This window comes from Pomacea canaliculata, linkage group LG14 (genome assembly GCF_003073045.1).
Source record: "Pomacea canaliculata isolate SZHN2017 linkage group LG14, ASM307304v1, whole genome shotgun sequence".
NCBI lineage: Eukaryota > Metazoa > Mollusca > Gastropoda > Architaenioglossa > Ampullariidae > Pomacea > Pomacea canaliculata.
In genome coordinates, this window is record NC_037603.1 from 8,959,984 (window position 1) to 8,986,701 (window position 26,718).

General features: G+C 41.6%; 1 protein-coding gene across 4 annotated transcripts in view; it reads right to left on the reverse strand.

Annotated features, from left to right (window-relative positions):
- Nucleotides 1-2,411: 2,411 nt before the first annotated feature.
- The window catches only part of LOC112554754 (guanine nucleotide exchange factor DBS-like), a 46,838-nt gene continuing 22,531 nt past the window's right edge, over nucleotides 2,412-26,718 (reverse strand). For 2 of the 4 annotated variants that reach the window (XM_025222740.1, XM_025222738.1), the window contains 15 exons: nucleotides 16,433-16,624; nucleotides 15,740-15,931; nucleotides 15,025-15,270; nucleotides 14,626-14,816; nucleotides 14,293-14,359; nucleotides 13,845-13,960; nucleotides 13,328-13,397; nucleotides 12,824-13,012; nucleotides 12,276-12,404; nucleotides 11,490-11,690; nucleotides 10,848-11,019; nucleotides 10,590-10,671; nucleotides 9,889-10,129; nucleotides 8,685-8,901; nucleotides 2,412-4,278 (listed from right to left, as the gene is read on the reverse strand). In XM_025222740.1, the coding sequence (XP_025078525.1) occupies nucleotides 4,178-4,278; nucleotides 8,685-8,901; nucleotides 9,889-10,129; nucleotides 10,590-10,671; nucleotides 10,848-11,019; nucleotides 11,490-11,690; nucleotides 12,276-12,404; nucleotides 12,824-13,012; nucleotides 13,328-13,397; nucleotides 13,845-13,960; nucleotides 14,293-14,359; nucleotides 14,626-14,816; nucleotides 15,025-15,270; nucleotides 15,740-15,931; nucleotides 16,433-16,624 (2,406 nt within the window). In that variant the 3' untranslated portion in view covers nucleotides 2,412-4,177. Of the gene's footprint in view, nucleotides 4,279-7,737; nucleotides 7,757-8,684; nucleotides 8,902-9,888; nucleotides 10,130-10,589; nucleotides 10,672-10,847; nucleotides 11,020-11,489; nucleotides 11,691-12,275; nucleotides 12,405-12,823; nucleotides 13,013-13,327; nucleotides 13,398-13,844; nucleotides 13,961-14,292; nucleotides 14,360-14,625; nucleotides 14,817-15,024; nucleotides 15,271-15,739; nucleotides 15,932-16,432; nucleotides 16,625-26,718 lie in introns of all 4 variants that reach the window. The other 2 variants (XM_025222741.1, XM_025222742.1) reach the window with 2 other exon arrangements.

The window sequence follows — 26,718 nt, forward strand, 5'->3', positions numbered from 1 at the left end:
GGGGAAAGTTTGCTGGGCTACAAGGGTATCAAACGGTCATTCCTCTCGGCTTAGACACCAGAGCTCTAACCACTCTGATGAATGTTGTTTTCTTTTTCAAGACTTAATACTTACATATGCATACTTAATATTTTTTTAACCTCATTCTGTTTTCTTATAGAAAAACAAATGGCAACACAAACAAACCTTCGCTAGTCAAAAGAACCTTCAGTAGGTATATAAACTGGAAATTTGAACATTCACTAAAATGACTTGACTAGCCCTGCAGTGGCTGCACATTGAAGTCCCCTGTCTTTTCTATCGTTTTTCTTTAAATCCCACAATCACACTTTTCTGAACAGTGTAGTTGATTAAAACTGCCCTTCATGCAGCAAATGAACAAGTTACTTGTTATCGTGGCTTTCTAGCTCTCAATGCAAGTCAAAATTAGTTAACATTTGCAGGAGCATATCAATGATAGAAAAAGAACTGGCCAATCCTCCTCCTCCCTCCCTCCATTCGGCCCCCCCACAAAAAAACAAAACCAAAACAAAACAAACCTGATTGAAACTTTTTTGCTGCTGAGCTTAAGTATTTTAAACCCTGGTTCTCTGGGGGTAAGTCTTAACAGCAATAGCCAATAGCCAATACTACTGTAATACATAGCTCTAGAATCCCCCACCCCACCCCCACAGAAAACAAATCGTAAGACTTTCTTTGGCATCTTGCATTCAAGTTACCAAATATATACATGTTTCTGTGCCTGAACACAGAAGTTGACTAGATTTGTAACAGCAGTAAAAGGCAGTGTTCATGGCTGGAACTAGTTGTGACATGACTGGTACACAATCAGAATCTGTCATCTTTATAAGAACCTCTTGTTGAACTGTGATCTCAATTCTGCGGAAAAATATAAAGGTAGGAATACTTTAATGTTAAGTAAATCTTGACAAAGAAATGTTCATGTGCCATCACAGTGTTTGAACAAAGGCTTGCATGTTGTTTTCTTATTTTTATGGCAAGAAAACAGTTTATGATGAGCACTGCTCTGCATAAGATGTCATATGTGGCACAGACAAGCTGACAAGGCTCATTTGGGACGATGGAATGGAGCATGAGAGAAGGAAGTGAGGAAAATGGGAAAAGATCCACCGAGTTGAGTCAAGGTCAGGATGACACAACTCTCCATGGATCACAAGAATAGATGAATGCAGACAACTTTAAGATCATAAGACGAGCAGGGCACCAAGGGTTGCCCTTAGCTCAAGATATGCTAAGACAGTGATGCCCAACCTTTTTCGGCCTGCGGGCCATACACATTTCTGATATGCGTGTCACAGGCCGCTTCGCCGCAAAAATACAAAAAAAGAAAAAAAAATTGAGCAGATACCATTTTTATTAGAAACAAGTTGTACTTACCATTAATTATGCAGTAATTAGTGGGATATTTGAAGTTGTTTACCCGAAACCAACTTCTGAATGTCCGGCTGCATCGTAGAGACACCAAGTCGGAGCACTGAATAAAAATGTTCGTCCATCGAAAAAAAGATTGAGAGACGCCCCTACGTAGGGATAAATACTTCTTCTTCCCTTTTTTTTGGTATTTTAGGTCTTTTTTTTTAATTACTAACATGCCGATTTCCTGCACTGTGGGCAGAAGTTTCGCGGGCCGGATATGGCCCGCGGGCCGTAGGTTGGGCATCCCTGTGCTAAGATATGCTATATGTGTCATATTTTTCAACAAACGAATGTTAAGTCCATGTGGCATCTGTGATGTTAACCTTAATTTATAAGGTTATAATCTTTGAGAGGCTTTGAAAATATTTAAAGCTACAATTCAACAGCTCAAAAAAAAATGTATTAAAAAAAAAGAAAAAACCCAGATGTGCTTAAAATCAGGCATAGAATTCTGTCTATGAAAAACAAAAAGCATCAAGCAGTGAAACATCACATATCAGCCAATGCACTCATATTGTGACTAGACCAGACCCATGTTCACATAGGCACCAATAGTCTTGTACTGCAGACGTCAACATAGAACAGGGAACTGGCAAGAGGCCAAAGTCACTAACAACAAGCTGGCAGCAAAACAGCAAACCCTGGATCTATACAGAGAGACGGACAGCTGACTGCCACTTTGTCCTTTCCAAATTTAGAAGGTAGCAGCAGATCATCTACTTGGCATGAGCAGCAGTCACATGGTGTGCACATGCACCAGGATATATCTGGCGACTGTTGATTTTTCTTTTTTGAAATAATGTGCATTTACCTCTAGCTTTCTACCAAAACTAGGGAGATTGCCAGGAGACATCCATGTTCCAACCAAAAAGAAATTGCACTGCTTGTTTTGTAATGTCACTATTTTGAATGTGAATTTTATCACTGATCAGCAATCCAGTCTTTCTTTACACATCCACAAAGTAGACAGTGAAGACACTAAAACATGGTTTATGTAAACTTGTCACCGGCAAACATCTGGATCTGCTTTGTCATCCAGCAAAATAACAAAAATCTGTGATAAACATTTTGCAGTTAACATCTACATCACATTAGGTCTGACCTGCAGGGTGGTCTATGCTAACATAAGTATTCAGCAACAGTTTGCCTTCTTTTACTTGCAGCATTCCCTAGTGCTTCAGAGTTCAGTGTACATGTCTCTTGGAAAACCACCTCTTAACTACTTGGAAACTGCTTTATACAAACAAGAAGAAATCTGTTAGGCCTTCACTGAATGAAGCACACAGGTAAGTAGTCTAATCCTAACTCTGACCCAGGTACAGTCTTTGAAAAGAAGGATGCAACTCTTGGATAATCCACATCCTAATTGCTGTCTTAAAAGTAAATCTGCTAAAGCAAATAATGGCCACCATTGTTAAGTAAAGGGTTTGCATACTGATGAGATTCTAGACATCACAATTTCAGACAACACCCTCAGCTTCTCTGGAATTTGACCATATAGAATACTAACAACAGCAAAGAACACTAACAAAGTGTTATACATGGGAAGAAATGGGTGTGGAAGTAAGAGTGCTATTACAATAGGGGAACATTATCAGCAGTAGGCCTAATTCATCAGCCATTACATTCCCACTAAAACATACTTGAGTTTATCAGGCCTCTGAATTAGACTGATCCAAGGATGGAAAATTTCTCTTTTAAAAATGAAATTTTGTGAAATACAGATTACTACTGATACCCTTAGGCCAGACCTGGGCAAAGGCCGGCCCGCCTCCTGTCTCTGACCGGCCCGCCCGCTGGCCCGCCCGCCAGTATATATACTATATACACAGTATTGGGTAAAACTGAGTTAACTATATTAGTCCGGCCCTCTAAAACCATCCCAATTTCTCATGCGGCCCCTTGGGAAAATTAATTGCCCACCCCTGCCTTAGGCAGAAGACTGATTTTCCTATGTAGTTTTGCAGGCACATGCAGACGAGTTCAAGTATAATAAACACAAACTTCTTCAAATACATCATCAAATATTATGAACACATGCATACGGCTTTCTCTACCACACACACACTTGCTTGGTGTGTTCTTTAAATAACACTATATATATATATAAAAACATAAGGTCACATAATCCACCTGACACCTCTGCACGTATCTCTCCATATGTATGACCCTGGCCCTCCTGAACACCATCTCTGTTAAATAGATTATGATGATGTACTTCTACATTTACATCTGATGAGTCACTTGATAAGCACTACTTCCAAGTTCCCGAGGCAGTGAATCTGGTAAAAGTTACTGATGCTCTTTGTCCTTCTTTCCAGTCTTCTGGAATTTGTTTATAAAACAAAAGAAAGAAATAAAATCATCAGCAAATCTGTCATCAGTTTCCCCAATAACAGAAAACATGTCTCTTTGCTTGACCTCCAGTCTTGGTAAACATCACCAATAAAAGGAACAACAGGCACAGACTAATGGCTTCTGATGGATGCTTTGCTTTCAAAACAACAAAATAAACTACACATCTGCTACAGTTCTCTGAACTCAAGTGTTTGAAGTGAATCTTCCTGTGGTAGTACTATTTGGATGTAATGAGAAGGCTTCAAGATGGGAATCACCAACATATCTTGTCCAAGCAAGCAGGTTAACATGATAACGCTTTCAGTCATGGCACCCAGTGTCTACAGAAGCATGTCTTATTCAAAGGTTGGCACTACACTGCAAGTCTTGTGCAAGTCTGGCATTAGACTGTGGTCTCAGACACAGGGCTTGCCATCCCGAATGGACTGCTGAGGCTAGAACGGGACAGAGACATCTCTCGTTTCCCAGGTGTGCTCAGGGAATCTGCAACAGAAAATGAGAGAAAACTGATAGAAACCATAAAAACAACAATAAAAAAAAGCCTTACAAGCTGTCCACAGCTGTGCCCTGCGCAATCAAGTGGTTACCTCAACTGTCCTTTCATCCCTATTAATAACTGAAGAGCTTTGCTGCTAGATGAATTAACTAGTAACTGTAAAACTTCTAAGTAACTTTGTGCTAAGGATGACATCAATGATAGAATTATTCTAAAAACACTAATAAATATAATCACAATAACTCTTCTAAAAACATATGTGCTTGATGTTCACTCTAAAACAATATGGTGTTTTTCAATCATCTCTAGGAGATGCAGTCTTCAAGAATTTTTATACACTGAGAGCACGAGAGTGCACAAATGATGTCATGCACTGACCAAAAATCTTTGCGATTAAAGACTTACTTCTACATTTCTTTTACACGAAAATAAGAGACTGCAGAACTAGCTCTAAGTTCTATATCCTATATCCTGGATACTGGTCCTATATCCTATATCCATGTATCTATCCTGTAATGGGCTCTGCATCACCAGCAGTCTAATCTGTCTTCAGTACATGGCAGGTTAGACATGAATCTGAGCAAGATTCTATGCCTGCATTTGTGTGCACACACCCACGAACACACACACGAGGTATAAGTATCAAAATTTGGTAATGCATTTTGTTTAAATAAAATGCACAGTTCCCATCAACAAAATTAATGTAGCACATTACAGATGTCATGCACTGTAAAAAAATTGTTATATATAGGACATAGGTTATTAAAATGACATGTTAAAAACATACACTGTAATAAACACATGGACATGCATGGCAGCTAACATAATACCTTAGTACAACACAACTGCAATAATGAAGATGTACATTCCATTTAGTCAAAATTGTCAGCTGATATACCACAGACAAATCTCATGAAGCAGAGCTACTATTTCCCAGAAAATACCTGAGCCATAAATGTGGTTAAATAAAATTCAACAGCTAGTTCTGCAACCATTCAGTTATTAAAAATGTGTCATGTACAGCCTTAAATTGTATCGTGTGCATGATTTTAATTTAAAAGTAACTAAAAATGATCAAAATCAAGAAAACTCTCCTGAGATATTAAGAACTGAAGCTAATTCTGATTACAAAAGTATTATCTCTTAGAGGCCATTATCAAATGATGGCCTAAATTACATTATTTAAATTTTAAGTTAAAACCGCATGGATAATTTATCAGAAGATCAGGCTTAAAAATATGTATAGCATCACACCAATTGTTCTCCACTTTTACTGACATAGGAAGTCAACTAAAAGAACTACAGTCCACCTAAAATTGCTTTTGATCACTTTAAAAAACTTTGATTTCTTACGAGACAATGAATTTTATCACGGACATCAGCAGCAACATTCTGCAATCAGAGATGAACTTGGTCAAGGTGTCTACAGTAATTTTTATTGGTCATGCTTTCCTAAGTAAAAACCTAAAAAGAATGTCTACAGTAAAATTCGATTTAAAAAATCTGTCATGCTGTAATAAAAACACCCAGGATAGCACACATGTGTCACAGGTGATATGAATGAGAAACAGATTGCCATTCACACTCAAAAGTGTTACATTTGAGAAGACATCCCCAAAAGTCTGTTCACAGCAAATAGATTCCAGAAGCAATTACAAACTTATGTATGTAATCAGATCATGTATACATTTTATTAACAAAATAATGAAATATTAAAGTGTGTTTAATAATTTGTGTTTCTTACAATTATGTAAGGATTCTCGAGGAAGGTTTATTTGAAACAAGGCTGGAGATGTGTCATAACTGCAGCCAACAGACATTTGGAATAGTTGACTGTCATAGCTGCTTCTTTATTCAGTTTGCTACCACACATAAAGATGACCTGTTAAGCCTTCACTTCTTCCAATGTGTCTTCTGGCCTACACATCTACACCGCTCTTAACTCAACTTCTGTTCACTCACTCACTCTGGCCCCCAGCACTGTCCATGTTTAGTTAGTGATAATACATGCTAACAGAGTGTGAGGTACACAGTTTCAAAGGTTTTCCAAAAATAAAATCAAGAATAACTGGACCACATCAACATCAAGCAATCCTGAAGAAACTTGCTTTCATATGCTTGTGAATCTTGATAGCGTTAAAACAGACTCAAACAAGACGCTGTGTGTCAAGGGATCCTGTACCATCAAAATGGACTCAAACATGATGCAGTGTGCTGATGAACCCAGATATCAGACCTCTGAAAAACATCACCTGTGCTGATGGATTTTATATCAGTGACACAGATTTAGACTAAACAAGGCAAGTACTGATGGATTAATGATCATGACTGTCTCTTTACACAAGGAAAGGTACAGGCATGCCACAGACTCCACAGACTCTTGTAAACAGTTTTCAGGAATGACCTCAGTAAACGTGACACAGAAACCAGCTGTGACCCGAGAGAACCTTCAGGAATGCCAACCAGAAAGTGTCTGTGGAAATCACTGAACTCAGGCTATGAATGCCAAACACTAACAGACATGACACAGGAGTGAGCTAGTAACTTGAGCCAAGAGCAAAATACTGTTTGAGAATTATTGTAAGCTCAGCAGCTTTCCCAGTATTAGACTGCAGCAGTGTAAGCAAATCTAGGTCCTAAATTATTTATTAAAGAAGCACAGAGGTACAAATGTACATTTTTGATAGTTTTGATTACTGATGTTACAAGCAAACACTAATGTATCTTTTTTCTAGTTTTGGTTTTCAATGCATTGACCATGCAGTAAGTGGAATATGGTCTACCAATACTCAGTAAGCTCTGCTCAGTAACTTGGATGGTTACAATAATATCATGTTAAATTTATTAATAAAATATATGACTTTAATACTAAATATAAGAATGCTTCTGAAATTTTGAAGGGCTGAATTAATATTTGTCTCAATTAGATTATAAAGCAAAGGCTACCTTTACCTTTTACATTTCTCTAAATCTGGTAGAGCACATCAAGTATATAATATTATTTATTGCACACATGTACACACCTATGTTCTGACATATCAAAAAAAATTCCAGTATCTAAAACTCTACAAATAAAATTGGCATGCTACGTGCAATTTGCAGCAACACCTCTTAACAGAAATGGTCATACTATATGCTTGACCAGATTAGTCACTTCCACAGCGATATATGCTTCTTAATGTCCCTTATTTAATCTGTGTGTCAATTAGAGTAGCTAACCACACAAATGAAGCAAAATTTGTCTCTTCCCATGCCAGAGTTAATATTACACAGACTAATTAAAAAACTGATTGCATCAGATTTATGGGAAGGGCGAAACCACCCCAAACTAGTAAATAAACACAGGGTTAGTGGGGTTAGTCTCAACGCACATATAAAAAGCAGTACAGTGGTAGCTGATAAACAGTAGGCAACATAAAGTAAAGAACTATACCTGACATACTTACCACTTGTTACAAATCATTCCTACAAATAAAAAGTTATGCCCATGTTACCATTTATGGTAGACACACACAACACTGATAGCACTGGCTGCAGAATAGTGGTGAAGCAAACAGAGCATTATATATTTGCAGCACAAATCTCTGGAGTACTCATGTTTATTAGTAATGCAGTTAGCTAATGTATTTTGATTCTGTGTAATTGACTCGTGCATTTGTTACTGCTCGGATATGTTTGTTTTTCCTTTAGTACATTGGGCACTTTTCCTTAATTCCTGTCACATATTCCTTTGTGATGAGGAAAGTAGATTTACACATATTTTCTGCACCTTGCATCAAAGTATTTCACTTGAACTTTCTGAGAATAAGAATCTGTTATGTAACCACAGGAAAATGGCAAACATTTACCACAATAGGAAACATCAAAGCCAGATAGGTGACCACAACAATTATGCTTTCCTTGTGCTGCACTGACTACAGCTAAGCCAAGTACTTTCTACAAATTTGGTTCCTTTGCTTGCCTCTAATGTCTTAACGTTTAAAATTTTAAGCTGTGCACTATTATTAGACTCTCGATGTGTGAGAACTGGCATATATCAAAGCTGTGAGTATGTACACGAGGTGAGTTTTATTAAAGTGCTCTCTATTTACTTTCTCTCACACTCTCTCTCACATATGCTTGTGTACATGTGCAAAGCAAACAAGAGGTAAAGAAGATAGATTCACAATATGAGAAGATAAAGACTGCAGCAGTGAATAAAAGCACTCAGAAAGGGAGGAAGTTGTAGGATGGCTTCAAACACTGCATCACACATTTCCAAAAAACACAGATTTGCAGCTGGTCTTGACAAGCTTAAGGTAGAGCATAGAAAGTCATGTGACTGAATACTGCTGTGCTGGTCATGGTGAGGTGGCAACAGCCAAGACCAGACTAAGCCAGACTTTGTCATTACCTGAGCTAGAATGTGTTGACAGGTGCTGTGTAGGTACTGGATCCAAGTATGTGGACGGCACCCATCCCTCAGTTTCTGTGGTCAGTGAATGGGCATACCACCAACCGTTATTTCCTACTCGAAGTATCTCCAACACTTCACCTTCCTTGAGCGAGAGTTCTGTCCCATCTACGGCCACATAATCACCCAGTGACACAAACTGTTGCCGATATGATGGCTGTTGAGAGGCATCATACAACATTGCCATTCAGAAGCACACAGACCAGGACACCGTGTTTTTGTGATGATCCACGGATCATCGATGGAGGAATTCCAATCAATGCCATCACATTGTATACAAAGGCATGGTTTACAATGCCAGGCAGAAGATTCCATCCGCAGGTGACATTAGCCAAGATAGACAAAAAGAAAACAGAGAGGAAAGTATATCATTTGGTAGTCAAATAAGACACCCAAGTCATTGTTGCATAATCTGTACGATAAATAAGAAACCCATATCAGCTGTAGCATAATCTGTAGGATAAAACTCTTGGAAAATAATTCCTAGCATAAACAGCTGTGTCAACATGCACTGAATGTTAACAGTTCCCTGCCATAGATTTATGCACTTAATGTCCTACTTACATCAAGGGATTTCATTTATAGATACTTAATATCACAACATTACATCTTCTCTTCTTGCCTTTGCTGCTGAATGTATTGCGTATTTTAAATATATGCTACTGTATAAATTGGTGACACATCTTTCTTATTAAACATGTCTATATGGCTCATTTCATTACAAACTGAAACTGAAGTTCACTGTCAACATAGTCACTTAACTGTCATCTACTGAAATTTAGTTCAGGTAAAACAAGTCTATCACTAAGTGACACCCAGTTAAGTAAAAATGACTCCCTAATCACTAAGTGTAAAAAGCAAATGTCTTACAGAGTTGTCTTCATAATCATTTTAAAAAAGAGACAAAATGAAGCATTTTTGTAAACTATCAGAAAATGTCTGAGATATTACATGTGTTCATATACCAAGTCAGTTAACTGCACTATTTCATATTCCCTTGCAAATAAACAGATACAAACACTTACATGTTCACTTAAATTTATCTGCAGTCTGCATGAAATGAAAGCAAAATTCCTGCAGGCAATAATTCAACAACTACTGATTGTATTCCAAGTCTAAAAGATAATGAAACAAAAATACAGACTTCGTAATTTGGAATGTAGTTCTCAGCTGGATTTTCTTCTTCATTAGAAAACTCCCCGGATGACCATCCCTCCTCATCTTCTGGTGTGTCCCCGCTGTCCTGTGCAAGTGGTAAGGGGTGACAGGGCATAGGATTACAAGGGGAAGTGACTGGAGATATCATTTCCAGCCCAACAGGTAACGTTGACACATTGTTGTTATTGTTGTTTATGGCTGGAATAGGAGGCTGCCAGTTGTCCAAACTATAGCAGCCAGAAAAAGACAGGGTAAAGAAAGGTTGATCATGTTACATGATGACAGAATGAGATCAGGCTCATCAACAAATGCACAAATTAGATAACATGGAATGAAATATGACTATTGAAACAGACACAGAGACTAGATGATAATAATAATTGATAGCAAATTAGATCGAGTTCACAGTAAACACTGGGTGAGACATTACAAGGTGATATTTGCTTTTACACACACACACACACAGAGGAGCAGGTCTTTTTCCCTCATGACTTTGGCTTTTCATGTAATCACGGGACAAGAGCAGATGGTGTAAAAAATCCCTTTCTGCAACTGTACAATAATTTTAACTATAAATGTTTGTTCCTGCTAAGTTCATGTTTGAAAAAAAACTTTTCCCCATTTTTCCATCAAACTGTACTTGAAACTCACATTCTGAGGAATCACTGGAAAGCAGAAAAAACTCACCTATATTCTGAGGAATCACTGGAAAGCTGAGAAGTGGAGGATGACCCATCATAAGACAATGGCATGAATGTTTTGCGGTGACCTGTGCACAAGAATCAATCTGATTAAAAAATGCATAGTGTTCAAAATTAACAAAGCTGTTCTAAGCCACATGTCTAAATGGGTGGACAGGTGTCTGCTCTCGCTCTCTTGACACCCAATTACGTCAAATGCTTGGCATAAGGCCAGTGTGTATGTGTGTGCATACAGATCACTCACTTTTGATCTGATCAAACTGATTCATGAGGACTCGCTTGATTTCTTTGACCCACACTTCCTTGACTTCCATAGTAGGTGCCTGGATGATAACCACTTCCTCTCGTCCCTTTGACCACAGCTCAAACTTGCGCTTGTCTCCCTTGAGTTTCTCTGTGAGTCCCACCTGGGATAGCTGCACATAAAATTGTACCTCAGTCATGCGTCTCAGCAGGATTATACCTTACGTATCATATGTTCATTTAATTCTTTACTATGAAAGAATTCAAGATGTTTGAAGTACATACATAAATGATTGCTACTTTTATAAAAGTTACTGCTGTTATCAGATGGCTACTGTTATCAAATTGCCAGTGATTATCAAACTGTTATCAAACGGGGGGAACCCAGTGTTGTGGCTACAAAGAGCAGCATTGAAAAGATGTCAAAAAATGTAAACATGTTTTGCTTCAAGCCAGGTAGAAAAGTAGATCATTCACTTTTTATAAAGCAATTTTTTCAACAATACATATTTCCTTCTTCCATTTATTTCTTGGATGGTTTTTTTAATATAAATCCACATAATGGCTCCATAGCAATCAAAACATTTTCAGCATGGTTATCAAAAACCTCCAGTTACTGAATCCCCTTACACTATCTACTCACCTTTAATTTGTTTTTGAAGGTGTAAACAGGCTCCTCATTATTTTCTTCCTTCTTCTTGCACAGCAGAAGTGACCGTTCATACAGGAAAAGGTGACGCTGCATGGCCTTGAACCTCAGATCACGGATACGGTCATGCTTATGTTCCATCCACACACTGAAGCTTCCATGCATAAGAAGCTTTCCTTGATCTGGAAGATTCTCCTGGACAAGAGGAAAGCCTATGTAACACCATATTCCTGAGTTTATTCAAACAAAAATAATCTACCTCACCCGAGCTTCAGTGTCTGCTTTAGAAGTATACAGAGTCATCTGTGATGTGGTTTTTAATACTTGAATGTCACTACAGTCTCTTGTAAAGAACAGCATCTATATCTCATGCTTGGCTCTCGTCAGCTTGGTATCATACACCCAGCACACATCTCACAGGACACTCTAGCCAGGTGGTACACACAGGATAGCAGCCGGTGAACAGTTCAGCAGGTTATTTTTTAAAAGGTCTGGATTAGGTTTTTGGATGTCTCGAGATTTTAAATTATAAAAATTTAGATGGTTGAACATGTATTTTGCAAATTATGGGCACGTTTACTCAATGAGTAAAAAATAAAAAATAAACTTCTTTTATGAAACTCTCCCCTGTGTCCCATCCATTTCTGTATGTGGTGGGGTGGAGTAGAGCAAATTTGGTAGCTTGGACATGATCAAGAAAGACTAACAACACAAGAAGCAGTTACGGTGTTTCTGTCTGTGTCTGTACGAAAGTCACATGTGATCTGTACTGTTACTCACATTGAAGCCAATGATGTGCACCTGGTGCATGCTGGCATTAAGGTACCGCAGGACAGACAGCATGGTGTCTAGGGCCTCTTGAAGCTGTGTTCTCAGCTCTCGATCATCATCAGTGAAACGCAGCATCTCCTGTTGTGCAGTTTGATGAAAATATTGTCATCAAACTGTCAACGACCTTTAATATTATCTATTATATCAAGATCACATCTCTTTACCACTTGAAACCATTTGCTTCATAGAATGACAACATGCATTAAACAGTTGACTTCATCTGTCAGGTGAAAAATATCCAACAATTGCTTTTGACTCCCAAACATCGAAGCGGTTCACACATTCAAGAAATGACTGTTAACGTGAATGCCACTTATTTGTATTTTAACAGTGAACAAGCATGTGCAAATGGCTGTAAGTGGCAACTGCTTTGAACTGTTGGATGAGGGAAGTGACATACACATCACACAAAAACTGATTATTGAGGAAATAATCTTCTGGGTGTCAGAGTGTTGTGTTCTGCATATGCCTGTAGTGAGACTAATCAGTGAGAGCACCTTGAGAAGTAGCTGGTACTTTGTGATACGCTGGACTGGCTTGAGCAAGTAGGCACCTAGTGGCAGCTTGTGACCCAGCCGCTGCTGGCACTCTTTGAAGAATGGGTTTGAATCTCCAACCCGCATGCGCAGAGCCTCAGATCTGGGTTTGTTCTGGCAGTAAATACTGTACATTTGGAACTCTTCTTTCTGAAAAATCAACAAAATACTCAAGAAGTATGCTAACAAACAAAACTTCTTAAACACTCTAATCATTGATTTCTTAATGGCGTTCTTACTTTCCAACTCTCCTATTACAAGAAAAGCTTAGTTTAAAAAAACAACAAAAATCAAACTAAATTGCAGTATCACAGAGTTCAGGTGTGAGAAATTTTCAGAAGTTCCTTCAAATATTAGCACAATACTGGTTTTAAGATAGATAGCAAGATTTCATACCAGAAGACTCTATCCAGAGCAGAAATATCTAAGTATACAGAAACTTACCAGGAAATGAACACTACTCACCCTATTAACAAAACATTTGCCCACTTTAGCTGGCATATCACGACAGTCTTGCAACTCTTGAAGAAACTGACTGGAAAAGGGAATAAAGTCACGATAATCTCTGCACTTTATGCGATTAAATTAACATCCAACTAAACTAACAAAAGCATAGCCTAGGAAACATGTTTAACAAACACTTGTACATGGATATCAGCAGTGGAGATCTTACCTTAAGAAGGGTAAAAGTATTTGGTTTAACAATATCTAGAGAATTACACTGCATATGTTGCCCTATAAAGAATGCTGTCAATCAAATGCTGAAGAGCAAGAGACAAAATTTAGAATTTGAAAAGGTCAAAAGTCAAAGAAATGAGCCTACTTCTATCTTAACACATAACCAATGTTTTATCATTCCAAAGCCACAAGTATAATCCTAGTATTAATCCCTTGTCACTTACTATGCAAGATGATGGATGATGAAAATTTCTAAAAACACACGACAATGTGTTTGGGAAAAAACCCACTGATTTTCACTTACTCTTTGTGGAATTTATAGATCTGAACCAAGTTTCCAAACAGGATGTTTTTCTGACCAGCCAACTCATCTGGGATGAGGTGCTGTGACGCACGGTTGTCCATTTCATTATAGTATCCCTGCAGGCCAAAGAAAACAGACCCAACAATAGTTTTCACTTGGTAGTATTTTGTTATTTATTTTGATCTGAAAAGTGTGTGCCTATGTCCATACATTAATAATAAAAAAGTTCATTTGTATGGTATTGTGTGTAATCCTCCTTGTTCCAGCCTCTGGACTAAAGACAGATTTCGCTACAGAAATCCAGTGACATCAAAGCTTGACACTATATATACCCTTCCAGCATGAAAAGCTACAGAAAAAAACAAGTTAAGGTTGTGCTAAATTATGCTATATTATGATAAATAACACAAAACACAAAAACCAAGAACATCAATGTTGCCTTGCCAACCTCCAAAATTTCTTGCAGCTCAGCCACATAAACTTTTTCTGTATCAATCAGCTCATTCATCACATGTCTGAAACAAAATCAGATTACACACATCATGAAAACAGAATCTTTACTTCCCTAGATATATGTGCTTCACAAAACCTCCCAATCAGTAATCTACTACTAGACTACATCAAAATTTAGATCAATCCCTTAAGCCAACACATATGTCAAAAAGTCAGTTTATAAAACTAGAATGATCCGACGTCCTGTCAGAAGGTACACGCAATGTCTTAGCCTTCATGTCTTTCAGGGAAAGCCAGCCAAAGATGAAGAAGTCTTAAGCACACTTACCTGCTCTTGGCCTGCAGGGAATCGGACTCAGGGAATGAAGAAAGAGAAGAGAGAGATGTGCGCTGTGTGCCCTCTGACCCCATGTGGATGTCGGATGTGGAACTGTCGGATGCTGCAATGCTGCTTCCAGCAGAGGTGCTGATGTTGTCATGGACAATTGCTGGTAGCGAGTGTCGAATGTCTGGCCGCAGCTGAACAGTGAATGCAGGCAAATTTAGGATTTTACTTACTGGAGTCAGACATCCAATGGTTAGACTTATTTTGTATTCATGTATTTATTCATTTTCTCTTTAATAGAACTTTTTAAGCAATAATTTTGTCCTCCTATACAGTGCTGATAAATTATTCAAAACTGCAGCTAAAATGAAGATAATATGTGATAATATAAACAAAACTCACCCTTGCAGACTTCTCTAAAAAGCTGTGGCTTTTTCTGGATGCATCATCTGACGTCTTGCGTTTCAGATCCAGAAATCCATCTGTTTCATCTAGGTGTGAGGGGCTGTGGGGTGGGACCACCAGAGCTGGGTTGACAAGCTGGACTGGGCGTGAGCGGCTGTCAAACATCTTGCGCAAGCTTTCTTTTCTTTTTTCACACATACTCTGAACATCCTCCATTCGCTTCAGCACCTGCTGCACAGTTCCCTGCAGAAATAAGCACATCGAGCAGCAATGAAAGCTTACGACAGATGTACTTCACTGTTTAATGCACCCCTTTTAGGTATCTGCAGCAGCGGGACCTGTCTGAGGTACTGTAATAAGAAAATGATGAAGTGTAATACCATAAAGGCAGATAATGAAAAGATGTTAACATCAAACATAAAAACATAAAAGTGATAAATTATTTGACTTATATACCTTACGCTTTCACACACACATTTTTTAGAAATTGTTAATAGAAAGGCCAAAAAAAAAAAAAAACCTTTAAGAAAAACCTTTAAAGTTCTGCACAAACTTTCAGTTATCATCTCAAGCATATGAGGATGCTCCGTAGTCTGGAGTCTGGTGGTGACTACCTTTGACTGTGGACCAGAAGGTGGCCAAGTAGTTCATTAACTTGCATGTTTGATTATGAAGTGATGCTTTTTTGTGTCACAATCCAAAGTTAACTTACTCTTGTCTCTTGCGTCATGAGATCCTCAAAGAGCTGACGAAACTCGCGTGGATTGCTTAGCTTGAGATCCTGTAAGGTCTTTAGGAAAGCATCAATCTCTTGCACAGCTATCTCAGCTCCTTGAGATGTCTGACAGCGCTCAAGGGGCTGGCCAGCCAGAAGATCTACACCACTGCTACACCAGCGGTTTGCCTAGACAAGAACATGAACACAAACATAAAATCATGACATCAAGAGAAGATTCAGGATCACAAATACACTTAACAAGTCTCTATGCATTGTAATTAGCATGGAAGCTAATGATGTTTATTCTACTTGTGCCGATTCTAAATGGTGATCTTTATATGGCTGAGAACTGTGGGGAGGTGAGTAGTTAAAAAGTAGTAATCTCAGACTTACTGACAAACTGACATTTCTGGCATAAAAACAAACCCTGAGATGACCTCCGCATATGTTTGTGTACGGACAAGCAGCAGTAATGATACTGTTCATGATGATACTGATTATGGACATTTTGATGTTTGGCTCGTTTCTGATCTAATCATCATCTTTGTACATCAAAGCTGTAGTTTTAACTCACTCTCCTCACTCCAATAATACTAATGTGACTGGAGATCTATAGGTGAGGTCAAGCTGCTGCATGCACATAAAACAGAGTTGAGTGATAAAAAGTTTCTTCTGAAGATCACTCACTCGTTCTAGCCGGTCATGTAGATCATGTGAACGTGTCAGCATCTGCCTGCGGCGACGCAGGAGTTCTTTGTACTGCTCACACATGCGCTGCAGCTCAACACATTTTGGCCGCATGCTGTCCACAGCATACTGGTCCTCCATCATCAGCTGGTCACAGCGTAAACGCATTCTGTCCCCTTGCTCCAGGTCCTTCTGCACAATGTATGTCCACAGTTTTATGGTTGCTGCATCACCATACCATATGGCACTTATTTAAACTTCAAAATGTTCAATGACACTTGCTGACAAAGCTTTATATCACAAAGACAATGTTTCATATTAATTTACACACTTATTTTGAGAAGCATACATCATCTGTGAATGGCATACTATGACTGAATTAATGTAGGGATCTGGTGTGCAAAAAGTGATGACATATCCTTCATCAGTGACTTCAGGGTGGCCATAGTTGGGGAACAAATAAATTCCTTGTCAGTAGCAACAAAATGATCTTCCCACTCTGACAATAGAAAACTGTATCGGCTGGTTGGTTGGTGTGGGTAAAAGTGCTTTGACCTATAGGTGATTTCACATAATGGAAGAAGGAGGTGGAAGTAACTGGAATACTCAGAGAAAACCCCTAATAGCTGGCCCTGGAAACAGGTGACACACTGTGTCCCCAGATGAGATCTGAACACAAGGTCTCTCTCTCTCTGTGCAGTGGTGACAAGCGAGTGTTTTAGTCATCAACATCACCAGGCACATGGGAAACTGTATCTCTCCCCCCACCACACACACATTAGCAGGGGAACACTGTGATTCCTTAGACTGATTTTAACAAAAAGATTTGATTTGGCGTCTGACTTTGGAGCAGGCAAGATACAATTGGCAGTATCAGCATTTGAAATGTGCAAGAAACATCATCTCACCATCAACAGTATTCTCCCTTTCTAAAAAATGTTTCTCGGTAATGTTACTGGCAGTGTTACTCTGTACCAAAAGGCTTGTGTTCTCACAGACACTGTGACCTGTATACCTGTAATCCTCGCAGAACTTCCACTGACCAAAACATAATCTATGACCTCTCCTGAGACAAGAGGAGTACTTTTGAAAAGATTGATAAGAAACAGAAAAACATGAATTTGCAGACAACACACTCAAACATTGTCCCACCCTGCAGTTACAGAACTAACCCTAATCCTAACCCTGACCCTGCAGTTACCCCATGCAGAAGACATCAAAGATTAAGTATAAACAAGAGACCTGCTCCTCAACCATTTCTGACAACAAAGCAATTTCTCTCCCCCTTACCATAGCACCTACACTCGGTGGATTTGGAGTGGTCGAAAATAAGTCCAAAGGAGTGGTGTGATGAAGTATATCCAGTGGATTTTGATGGCTGATCCTTGTGTAACGATTCTTGCATCAACGTAGCAGATGTGAAATTAGGACACTAGGTCACACTGAAGTTGTTGATAGATTTGACCAACTACTTAATATCCACATGAGGTGCAACAGACTGTAACATCTGCCAACTACTTTATCTGATGATCTTCATTCTTTCTTCTTCCGTTCAAACTAATTTTATGCCTATGCATTTCCAGGAATAGTTCACCTCTGGTCTAGCAAAACTTGAACATAAATCTTAAACAAGCAAAAATATCATAAGCCAACAACTACTTTCTGATGCAGTATCAGTCACTGCAAATTTCTACTAACATCCAAGACTAAAGGACAGAAAGTGAGTTCCATTTTCTTCCTCAAGACTCACTAAACACACACACACATATTCTTTCTAAGTCTGCGTTACAATCAAAGAAAACTCAATCAAGCCTTGTTCCAGGAAGCAATATGGTCCTCAGTCTACTTCCCGCATATGACTGAGTGCCTTTAGTGGTGATTTTAAGGCTTGTGTATTGTTTGTGGTGCTAAGCAAATGCAAAAAGTGCTATAGCATGTCTCAGAGCATTTGATTGTCTGAGTTTATTCTTGTGCAAGTGTGTGAAGTAAGGTTGGTGCCAAAACCAATCTATTGAACACTGCAGCTGGCGAGTCATCAAGTAAAAGAGCCGATTTCTTTCTTTGAAGCAATTATTCCAACATCTATTCGTCACGCTGATCTAAATATATGTAGAACTATTCAGCATTTCTGAATGCATGTGTGCAAAAGGGAATTATTATAATGAGATGATAAACACCTTAGGTGTCACCAGAAAGCAGCTTTGATGATAATTCTTCATACCAAGTGACACTACTCATGATGGAGAGTGACCATTGCTCATGCGCAGGTCGGTTTTTAGGGGAAACAAATCTGAAAAAACCTGGTGGGGAAATACTCAGCAATCACCCTTTAAATAAAATAGGGCTTGTTACCTCGGCCATCCCAAGTAGGCAAAATGCTTATTTTTATCATAAAGAAAGGCTTGACACGTATTTCCCATTCCACTTTTCCTTGTTAAGATCTTCCTTGTCTGATGTTCTAGTTTCGTGCCCATCTGGTCGTCAATAATATATACCATTTCAACATTTTCAAAATGACAAAACTGAGCTTTTAAGACATTTTAATGGCTGACAATAACAAATATGATTAATAGCTGTAATAGTCTTCACCAATGTTGTTTAGCAGAGAATTAATTCACAAGCTTTCATGCCAAAGTGCACATGAACATACAGACACACACACTTACTTGCTTTCGAGTTCAGTGCATACCTGCAGTTGTTTCGCTGGTCAGAAAACAAACTTTCACACGCATCCAGCTGTTGTTATGGCAACCATTTTTTTAGTTTTTAGCTCCATGTCAGCTGTGTTTGGAAACTTGTCAGAGTCACAACTAAAAACACATGGATCAGTTTCCTCAAGTTTGGTAGTCTGCACTCAATAGTTTAGGTCTCTGTAGGTACAGTGATCCAGGCAGTGACCCACCAGACCCACCACCCCAGGTACTGCCATCTTCACTCTCTCACCAAGCTCAGCTCACCAGCCCTTAGTCTCCACGTGACCACGGCTACATGTTGTATCCTTCACTATTTACGTCCCTGGTGAGACGATCAATGGGTTGTTATGTGGGTTCTCTCCAAACCGCGGGCAGAATGAGCACTTTCACTCATTCAAGACACACAACTGTGGACAAGAAGTTTGGTGAGCACCGTCATGCGTCACGGTGTAGGTGAGACCTCAGTGGCTTGCTTGCTCTGCTCGCACTCTCCGGCTCGCTCCGTCATCAAACCACCAACGTCCGTCATCAAACAGTCCACCAGGAACTCGGTGTCCCCCCCCCAGCCTCCTCCCCCCCCGAGCTGTTACCTCCCCTGCCCGTCACGCGCACTGGTAGCGTCGGACACGCTGAGGGAGTTTCCTGCCCTTGATCAACCTGTGCAACGCCTACCTGGGGCCCGCAGCACGCACACAGGTGTGGGGCCAGTGGGGGTTGCAGGTGTGGGGCCAGTGGGCGTGGGGATGGTAGTCAAAGCTGACAGACTTCACACCCACCACAACAAATCTCTTGCATCTTCCGACTGAACTGTTTACACTATGCACACATGGAAGTTGAGTTCTGCTAATTATTGTTGTTATTACTACCATCTACTAATTATTGTTGTTATTACTACCATCTACTAATTATTGTTGTTATTACTACCATCTATGTCTGCTTCCAAGAAGAAAATATTCAGATGCAGAGACCGTAATGTAGGTCCGTGTTGCGATGTATCGGAGGTACAAGTCTAGGAACACACACAGTCTCTCTCTCTCACACACACAGTCTAACTCTCTCTCACACACACAGTCTAACTCTCTCTCACACACACACAGTCTAACTCTCTCTCACACACACACAGTCTAACTCTCTCTCACACACACAGTCTAACTCTCTCTCACACACACACAGTCACACACAGTCTCACACAGTCTCTCACACACACACAGTCACACACACAGTATCACACACCTGGGGATCAAGAAAAAAGCGGTAACAACATGTGATCAGCCAGGTATGGATATGAAGTGTGTCGGCCCTGACACCCGCGGTGGTGTAGCTTTGTACGGGAGACGGCGGCAGTCACAACCTCTGCCCTGCCGGCCACGTGTTATGATGTGTGTGACTTGTACAAGTGGAGTCTCGGTGCAGGTATCACCTGCGGCTCCTCCTTTAAACCAAGAGCACGTGCACTGGAATTTCCACTCGTTTCCAGGCTTGAATATGTTCCATGTGTTGACAGTAGGAAACATACTCAGAGACCTGGCACATGAGTAAATATTTCAGAATGTTAATTTGTCTTGTGGCGTCTACAAGCAGGGTACTGATCACGTGATCAGAATGAGCCTGCCAAAGGCAACGTTTTGCATGATTGCATCACGTGATCAGAGGGCTCTTTGGTCTGTGTAAATCAGTCTAAACATTGTATTCAATATATTTTAACCTCTCTCGTTCCCTTCAAAAGAACCCGGATGTGCCAGAGTGTCTATGAACGTTCTTCACGTGCAGGTAGGATGATGAGCTGATGCTTTTAATTCTCTCTTCATCCTGTGTTTCCCCGTGTGTGGTGGTGTGTGGTGGTGCTGTGTGGTGGTGTGTGGTGTGTGGTGGTGCGTGGTGTGTGGTGCGTGGTGTGTGGTGTGTGGTGGTGCGTGGTGTGTGGTGTGCACGTGCCTCACAAAGGTTCAATAAGTGCGACTTCCGTGTAGCATGTAGCGGTGAAGGGAAATCGTCTTGCGGATTGGGTTGTGACCCTGTGGGATGCCAACCCCAGATAATCACGAACTGGTAAGACTGGGGGATGGGGCCCAAGCAAGCAGCGAGGTTGGGGGGAGTGGGTCTCTCGTTTCCTGTTGTCCAGTGGAGGTCAGGGTTCACCGTGTGCATTCAAGGACGTCTTGGTGCAGTGTGCAGTCTCACCAGCCACAAACATTTCAAATGTCTTCTCTAACAGAGGTCGAGATCTGATGAATACTGAGCTCCTGACAAAAGACTAGCCTGAGGTGGACACAGAGAGAGAGTCATGAGACCTAAGTGTTACGCTACCCGTTAATATAAAGCCCGAGATGCACCCGGCCACCGAATCTCAAGGAGCACGAGCCGTGGGAAAACATGGAAACTCAAGGAAAAGCGTCTTGTTTCGAAAACAATATGTGGTCTACACACCCCACGGATGTTTTACTCCGGAACTGTAGTCACAAAGCGGTAACAGAGGTTTTCTAGGGTAGAGACACACGAAGCAGTGTAACTCTCTAACTCTGGAAACTCTGGAAACCAGCACCATCCCACATCAGCCCGGACAGAGAAAAAACTCACAGCCTGCAGACAAGACTCAACCTCACAGGACTCCTTGACTTCTGGACATCCCAGCCAAGAACTCTCAAATCAGTGCCAGGGCTTCTGGGTAGAGCATGGTTTAGTCAGTCAGAGAGAGAGAAACGTTCACAGATGTTCACTGCTCGTAGGACTGGCGGAGCGAGGTGTGCTCAAACACTTATCTCACCTGAGGAGCACACCTGTGCAGTCAGTATCTCACAGCGAGGTCCAATGCGCCGCAAAGCCTCGTTGCAGCAATTACGCCGTTTTCAGCAGGACAGAGGCCTTCAGGATCGTCAGACCTTGTGATCGCAGGCTCAAGACAAAATCTGGCGAGGTGGGATCGAACTCACGTACGCGCCCAGCATTGTGAAGAGGAGGTCAAAGTGCACGACAACTACCTGAAGAAATGGCACGTTGGGTAAACACCGGTGTGCGGTAAACCCGCGCGGCTCACTACCACCGCAGTGACTACTTCAGTGGGTGGACAATCTGCTGCCATGGTGGGCCAGCCCTCTACAGCTGTGTTGTAGACATTGTGATGGAGGTCACGTGTCTTAAGACGTCGCAACAGCTGCTAAACTGGCGCCAACATCAACATCCAGCAACCACCTACCCGCCAGTCACCCCACCACCAACCACCCACCCCGATACACACCGGAGCATCCAGCTCATCCATCGATAAAAACAGCGACAGCTACAGCAACTGGTCACGTGACTTTTAAATCTCTCGTTGCCTATCATTACTGTAAACAGTGCTGGATGCCGACAGAATAAAAACACAGACTACACAGCAACATAAAGACAAACACAGACAGAGTATGGGGAAGGGGTCAGTGTGTGTGTGTACAAGAGCAAGACCAATCTGTAAGCTCCATGTGTAACTACCAAGAGAACCCTCAGACCTCAGGTCGGCGCTGAAGGTGTCGCCACTGGTACTCAGCGCTCGCCACGCGTCCTAGTCTCACAGAAACACGGGTAGCAGGTGACTTTTCCCGCGGGTCCTACGTGTCACTCCTCGTAAAACTCTCGTGCAAGTACTCCCTACCCTACCTGGCCACCACACTTCAAGCTGACAGACTGGATTCCTTGTAGGCCACCACGACCCCGTGAAGTGACTACACCTGTGGTTATAAAACCTGCTGGTGGTCACGAAAATATACAAATGATATATTTACAAGGACCTGACAACAACTCTCGAATATAACTAGTAAATAAGACCATGAACTCTAGTACAATACATATCATTGACTGTACCTCTAGAGCAGTGGTTCTTAACCTTGTTTGAGGTACCGAACCCACAAGTTTCATATGCACAGTCAACGAACCCTTCTTTAGTGTCATCACGAATTGCGGGTGTGTCTTGACCTCCGTGGCGGAGGCTCCGCCGAACCCCTGAGACCGACTCACCGAACCCCTAGGGTTCGATCGAACCCCGGTTAAGAACCACTGCCTTAGTGCAATACATTTACTGTACCTCTAGTACAATACACTGACTGTACCTCCAATACAACACAGTGACTGTATCTCTAGTACATTACATATCACTAACTGTACCTCTAGTACAATACACTCACTGTACCTCTAGTATAATACATTGACTGTACCTCTAGTACATTACATATCATTGACTGTACCTCTAGTGCAATACATTGACTACCTCTAGTACAATACATGGCCCCTTCTCTCATCAAAACCGATTCTCTTGATGATCTCCTTGAGCTTAGAGAGAAAAAAGGAGCAAGGTGAGGTGAATAGCGAGGTTGCTTCAGTACGAAGATTTTTGTGTGTGTGTGGGGGGGGGGGGGGGCGGGTACTGCGGGATCCGAGAAGCAGGTCCATGGTGGTGGTGAAGTCCTGCTACTTCTCTCGTCTCTTCTCGCGTGCTGAGCGAATCTCCTTGTGGACACTGATTTCCAGACACCTCGTAGTCGACTGCCCCTACAACAGAGCACAGTTCACATTGGCTGACCCTCACTACAGCATTCACTACCACAGGACTGGAACCTACCGCCTGCAACAGGCAGCCAGTTGTTCATCAAATCTCTTGCAACTCAAGCGTTTGCTCTTATTGTATTTTGTTTTCTTCTCTTTCCTTTCAATGCTTGCATCTCCAGGGCAGACAACCCCTTGTCATGAGCTCCGTGTATCCCCCTCCCCCTGTGGCAGACGCCCGGCCAGATGGCAATCAGTAAGTCCACAGAGAGATTCTGTGATCAATAGCAAGTTCAAACAGCAAGGCTCTCGTCTGACACTGGCACTACCCAGCCAGATGATCAATAGGAGGATGAAGCAACATCCTCATCCCTCCCACCATTCTACTGGCCGAGGTCAGGATAACAGCCTGCAGCATCCACACAGCACTTCCCTGCTGGACTAGAGGATGCAGACGATAAGGCCAGGTATGGGAGGGGCTGTGTGGAGAGTAGGACTAGCCCCCTGACCACCTGTGTACTGTAGTCGAGCTTTAACGAGCTTTTTCACGTCTCAACACTTGAACTCACTTAGGCAGCCAGTCGTAGAAGTCAAACAACGGAGACTGGTGGAGTTATTCGCTTCCCGACAACAAAGTAAATAAATGAACAGATAAATTAATAAACAAATCGTGACTGCAGTGGCCAGGTTTTGCAATGGAAAGGTTGGAGTGTGGCCCATGTGGTGCTTGCCCCTCCTGACGACTTTGCCTTGTGTGAAGGAAGGAGGAATAAAGTGGCCCCGGAGAAAGCTCCTCCCCCCCACGGCCGCCAGCCTTGTGAACACGTGTCATACCACGTACAGAGGGCGCCCTCAGTCAAGATCTGAACCGCGGACTCCAGCATCCTCACTGCAGTGTCAGTGGCTGTGACGCGCTGTGTGACGTCAGCGAGGGACAGGAAGTGTGGGGCATTGTTAGGATTTGAACTCAAGTGATCGGTGGTGGGTGGTTAGTCGGATTAGTGATATGTATTATTGATAACAGTCAAGATGCTGTGAGCAATGTCCAACCATGTCATGTGACCAGCTGACACTGGGGTCGAGTTGACGTCGTCGGAGGACGAAGAGACGAACGAGTCCCGTGTGATTTCTCTTATTAAACACAACAACCTACAAAACATTCACTTTTTTTTTATGTAGATAAACAGACACGCAAGTAGACGAGTTTCAAACTGACTTCTCTTTACAAGACTGTGAGCAGCTTTATTCTGCCTTTACTCTCCCCACAAGACCCCGTCCCGTGCGCCCGGGGCGCCTGTCAAGCTTGAGCGAGCACCTGGTGCACCAGTGAGTTTCACACGCCTGTACGCCTGTACACCTGTACTGCCCTCTGTACAAGTCGAGTGGAAAGGTTGCAGTACACCGCCAGCGCGCATGCGTGGGGTCACAAAGGTGACGACGTCAGACGGGAGCGACGTGACATAATACTTCTCACCTGGCTGTGTCAATACACCTGTAAAGCCACTCAGTCGCCGCAGATAAGGAGTGGAACTGACTGAACCTTTCCTACCTGCCAGGTGAAAGAAGAGCGACAACAGCCGCACCTACACTTCCCCAGGACCTTGCCGCGTGAAAGAACCTGTGTCGATGGCAGCCGGTGGTGGGCTTTGTCAACTCCGGGGGTAAATACATCATTATCTTCAGATAAATACGCCATTGTCGCCTGCGCTCATTAGCCGCTCAGTGCAGACTCCGAGTGACAGACACGTCACAGGGCCGTCCAGCAGCAGCATGGGGGGGGACTTCACTGCACCTCCCACTGTTGTCCACGAACTGTGCTCATCTCTAACAACGCGAAGAAAGGATCATTAACCTCAAACTACCTCCTTCACTTCAGCAAATGTCACAGCCGGCCCTGCATATTGGTCAACTAGAACATCCTTCCCAGGAGGCTCCAGTTAGGCCGTCTTTACACTGAGCTCCTCTTCACCCCACTTCCTTGATCATACCCCCCCCCCCACCTCGATTTGCAAAGAACAAGTGCACTACAAACAACCACACACACACTCTCTCTCTCTTTCCATTTGCCAACCTCCCTCCCACTTTTAATCGAAGGCAACATGACAAAAAATAACTGAGCAAACTGCATGTAACATTGTCTTCAGTGTCTAGGAGACGAGTTTTGATCACAAGCAGGAATTTATTTATTTATTTTTGGTGGGGCGGGGAGGCTGGAGATTTAGTTTTTATCAACACGACAACAATATCAGGGCAAAAGGTTAGCGTTCTTTGATATTGAAAGTCAAAATCGCTTGTATTTAAATATTGAACAAAAATTAAGCACTAACCTTTTTCTCTGAGCTATCTTTAGATATTAACAACAAAAAGCACAACTATAAAATTCCATGTTCCACTGACAGGAGAAGAACTCTAGGACTGGTGAGGTCCATGTGACCTTGGCTGTGCTAACAATACAGGAAACTGGTACAAATAAAGCCAGGAAGGCTTGTCACAAGCTTCAATGATGCCACAACAACCAGCAAGTAAATAGCCAAGTCCACTGAAGAAGCTGGCACAAATCTGGTGAGGGTGGGAGGTGTGTGTGGTGGGGAGGCTGTGAGCTAACACAAGCTCTCCTTGGCGGCAAATAAATGCCAGCTTGGAGGCCAAAGAACACCGTGTCCACAACCTTGACAACAAAGAGTCTCAAACCTCAGCCAGTTAAACAATGGACAGGAGGTGTGAAGAAGTATTCTGTAATGCAGCGCCAACACTGGGAAGGGCGGATAATCAGATGAGCAAAGATAGTCACGTGGCATCTGATTGCCTGCCCGCTGCTTGTCTCTGGGGGCCAGTGACTTTGTAAGAACATGATCATGTACGATCTACAATAAACAGCATTATTAAAGGTAAAATGACTTTACAGGCCTATATGTACTGGATAGAATTAGTGACTAAACAGAACAATGATGCCTCAAAACGTTGATAAAACATCACTTACCTTAGACACCCATATAGACCATACAGATATTCAAAGAGATACAGATGCAAACACACAAAGACAAACACTAAACCACACAAACATTAGACACTAAACCACAC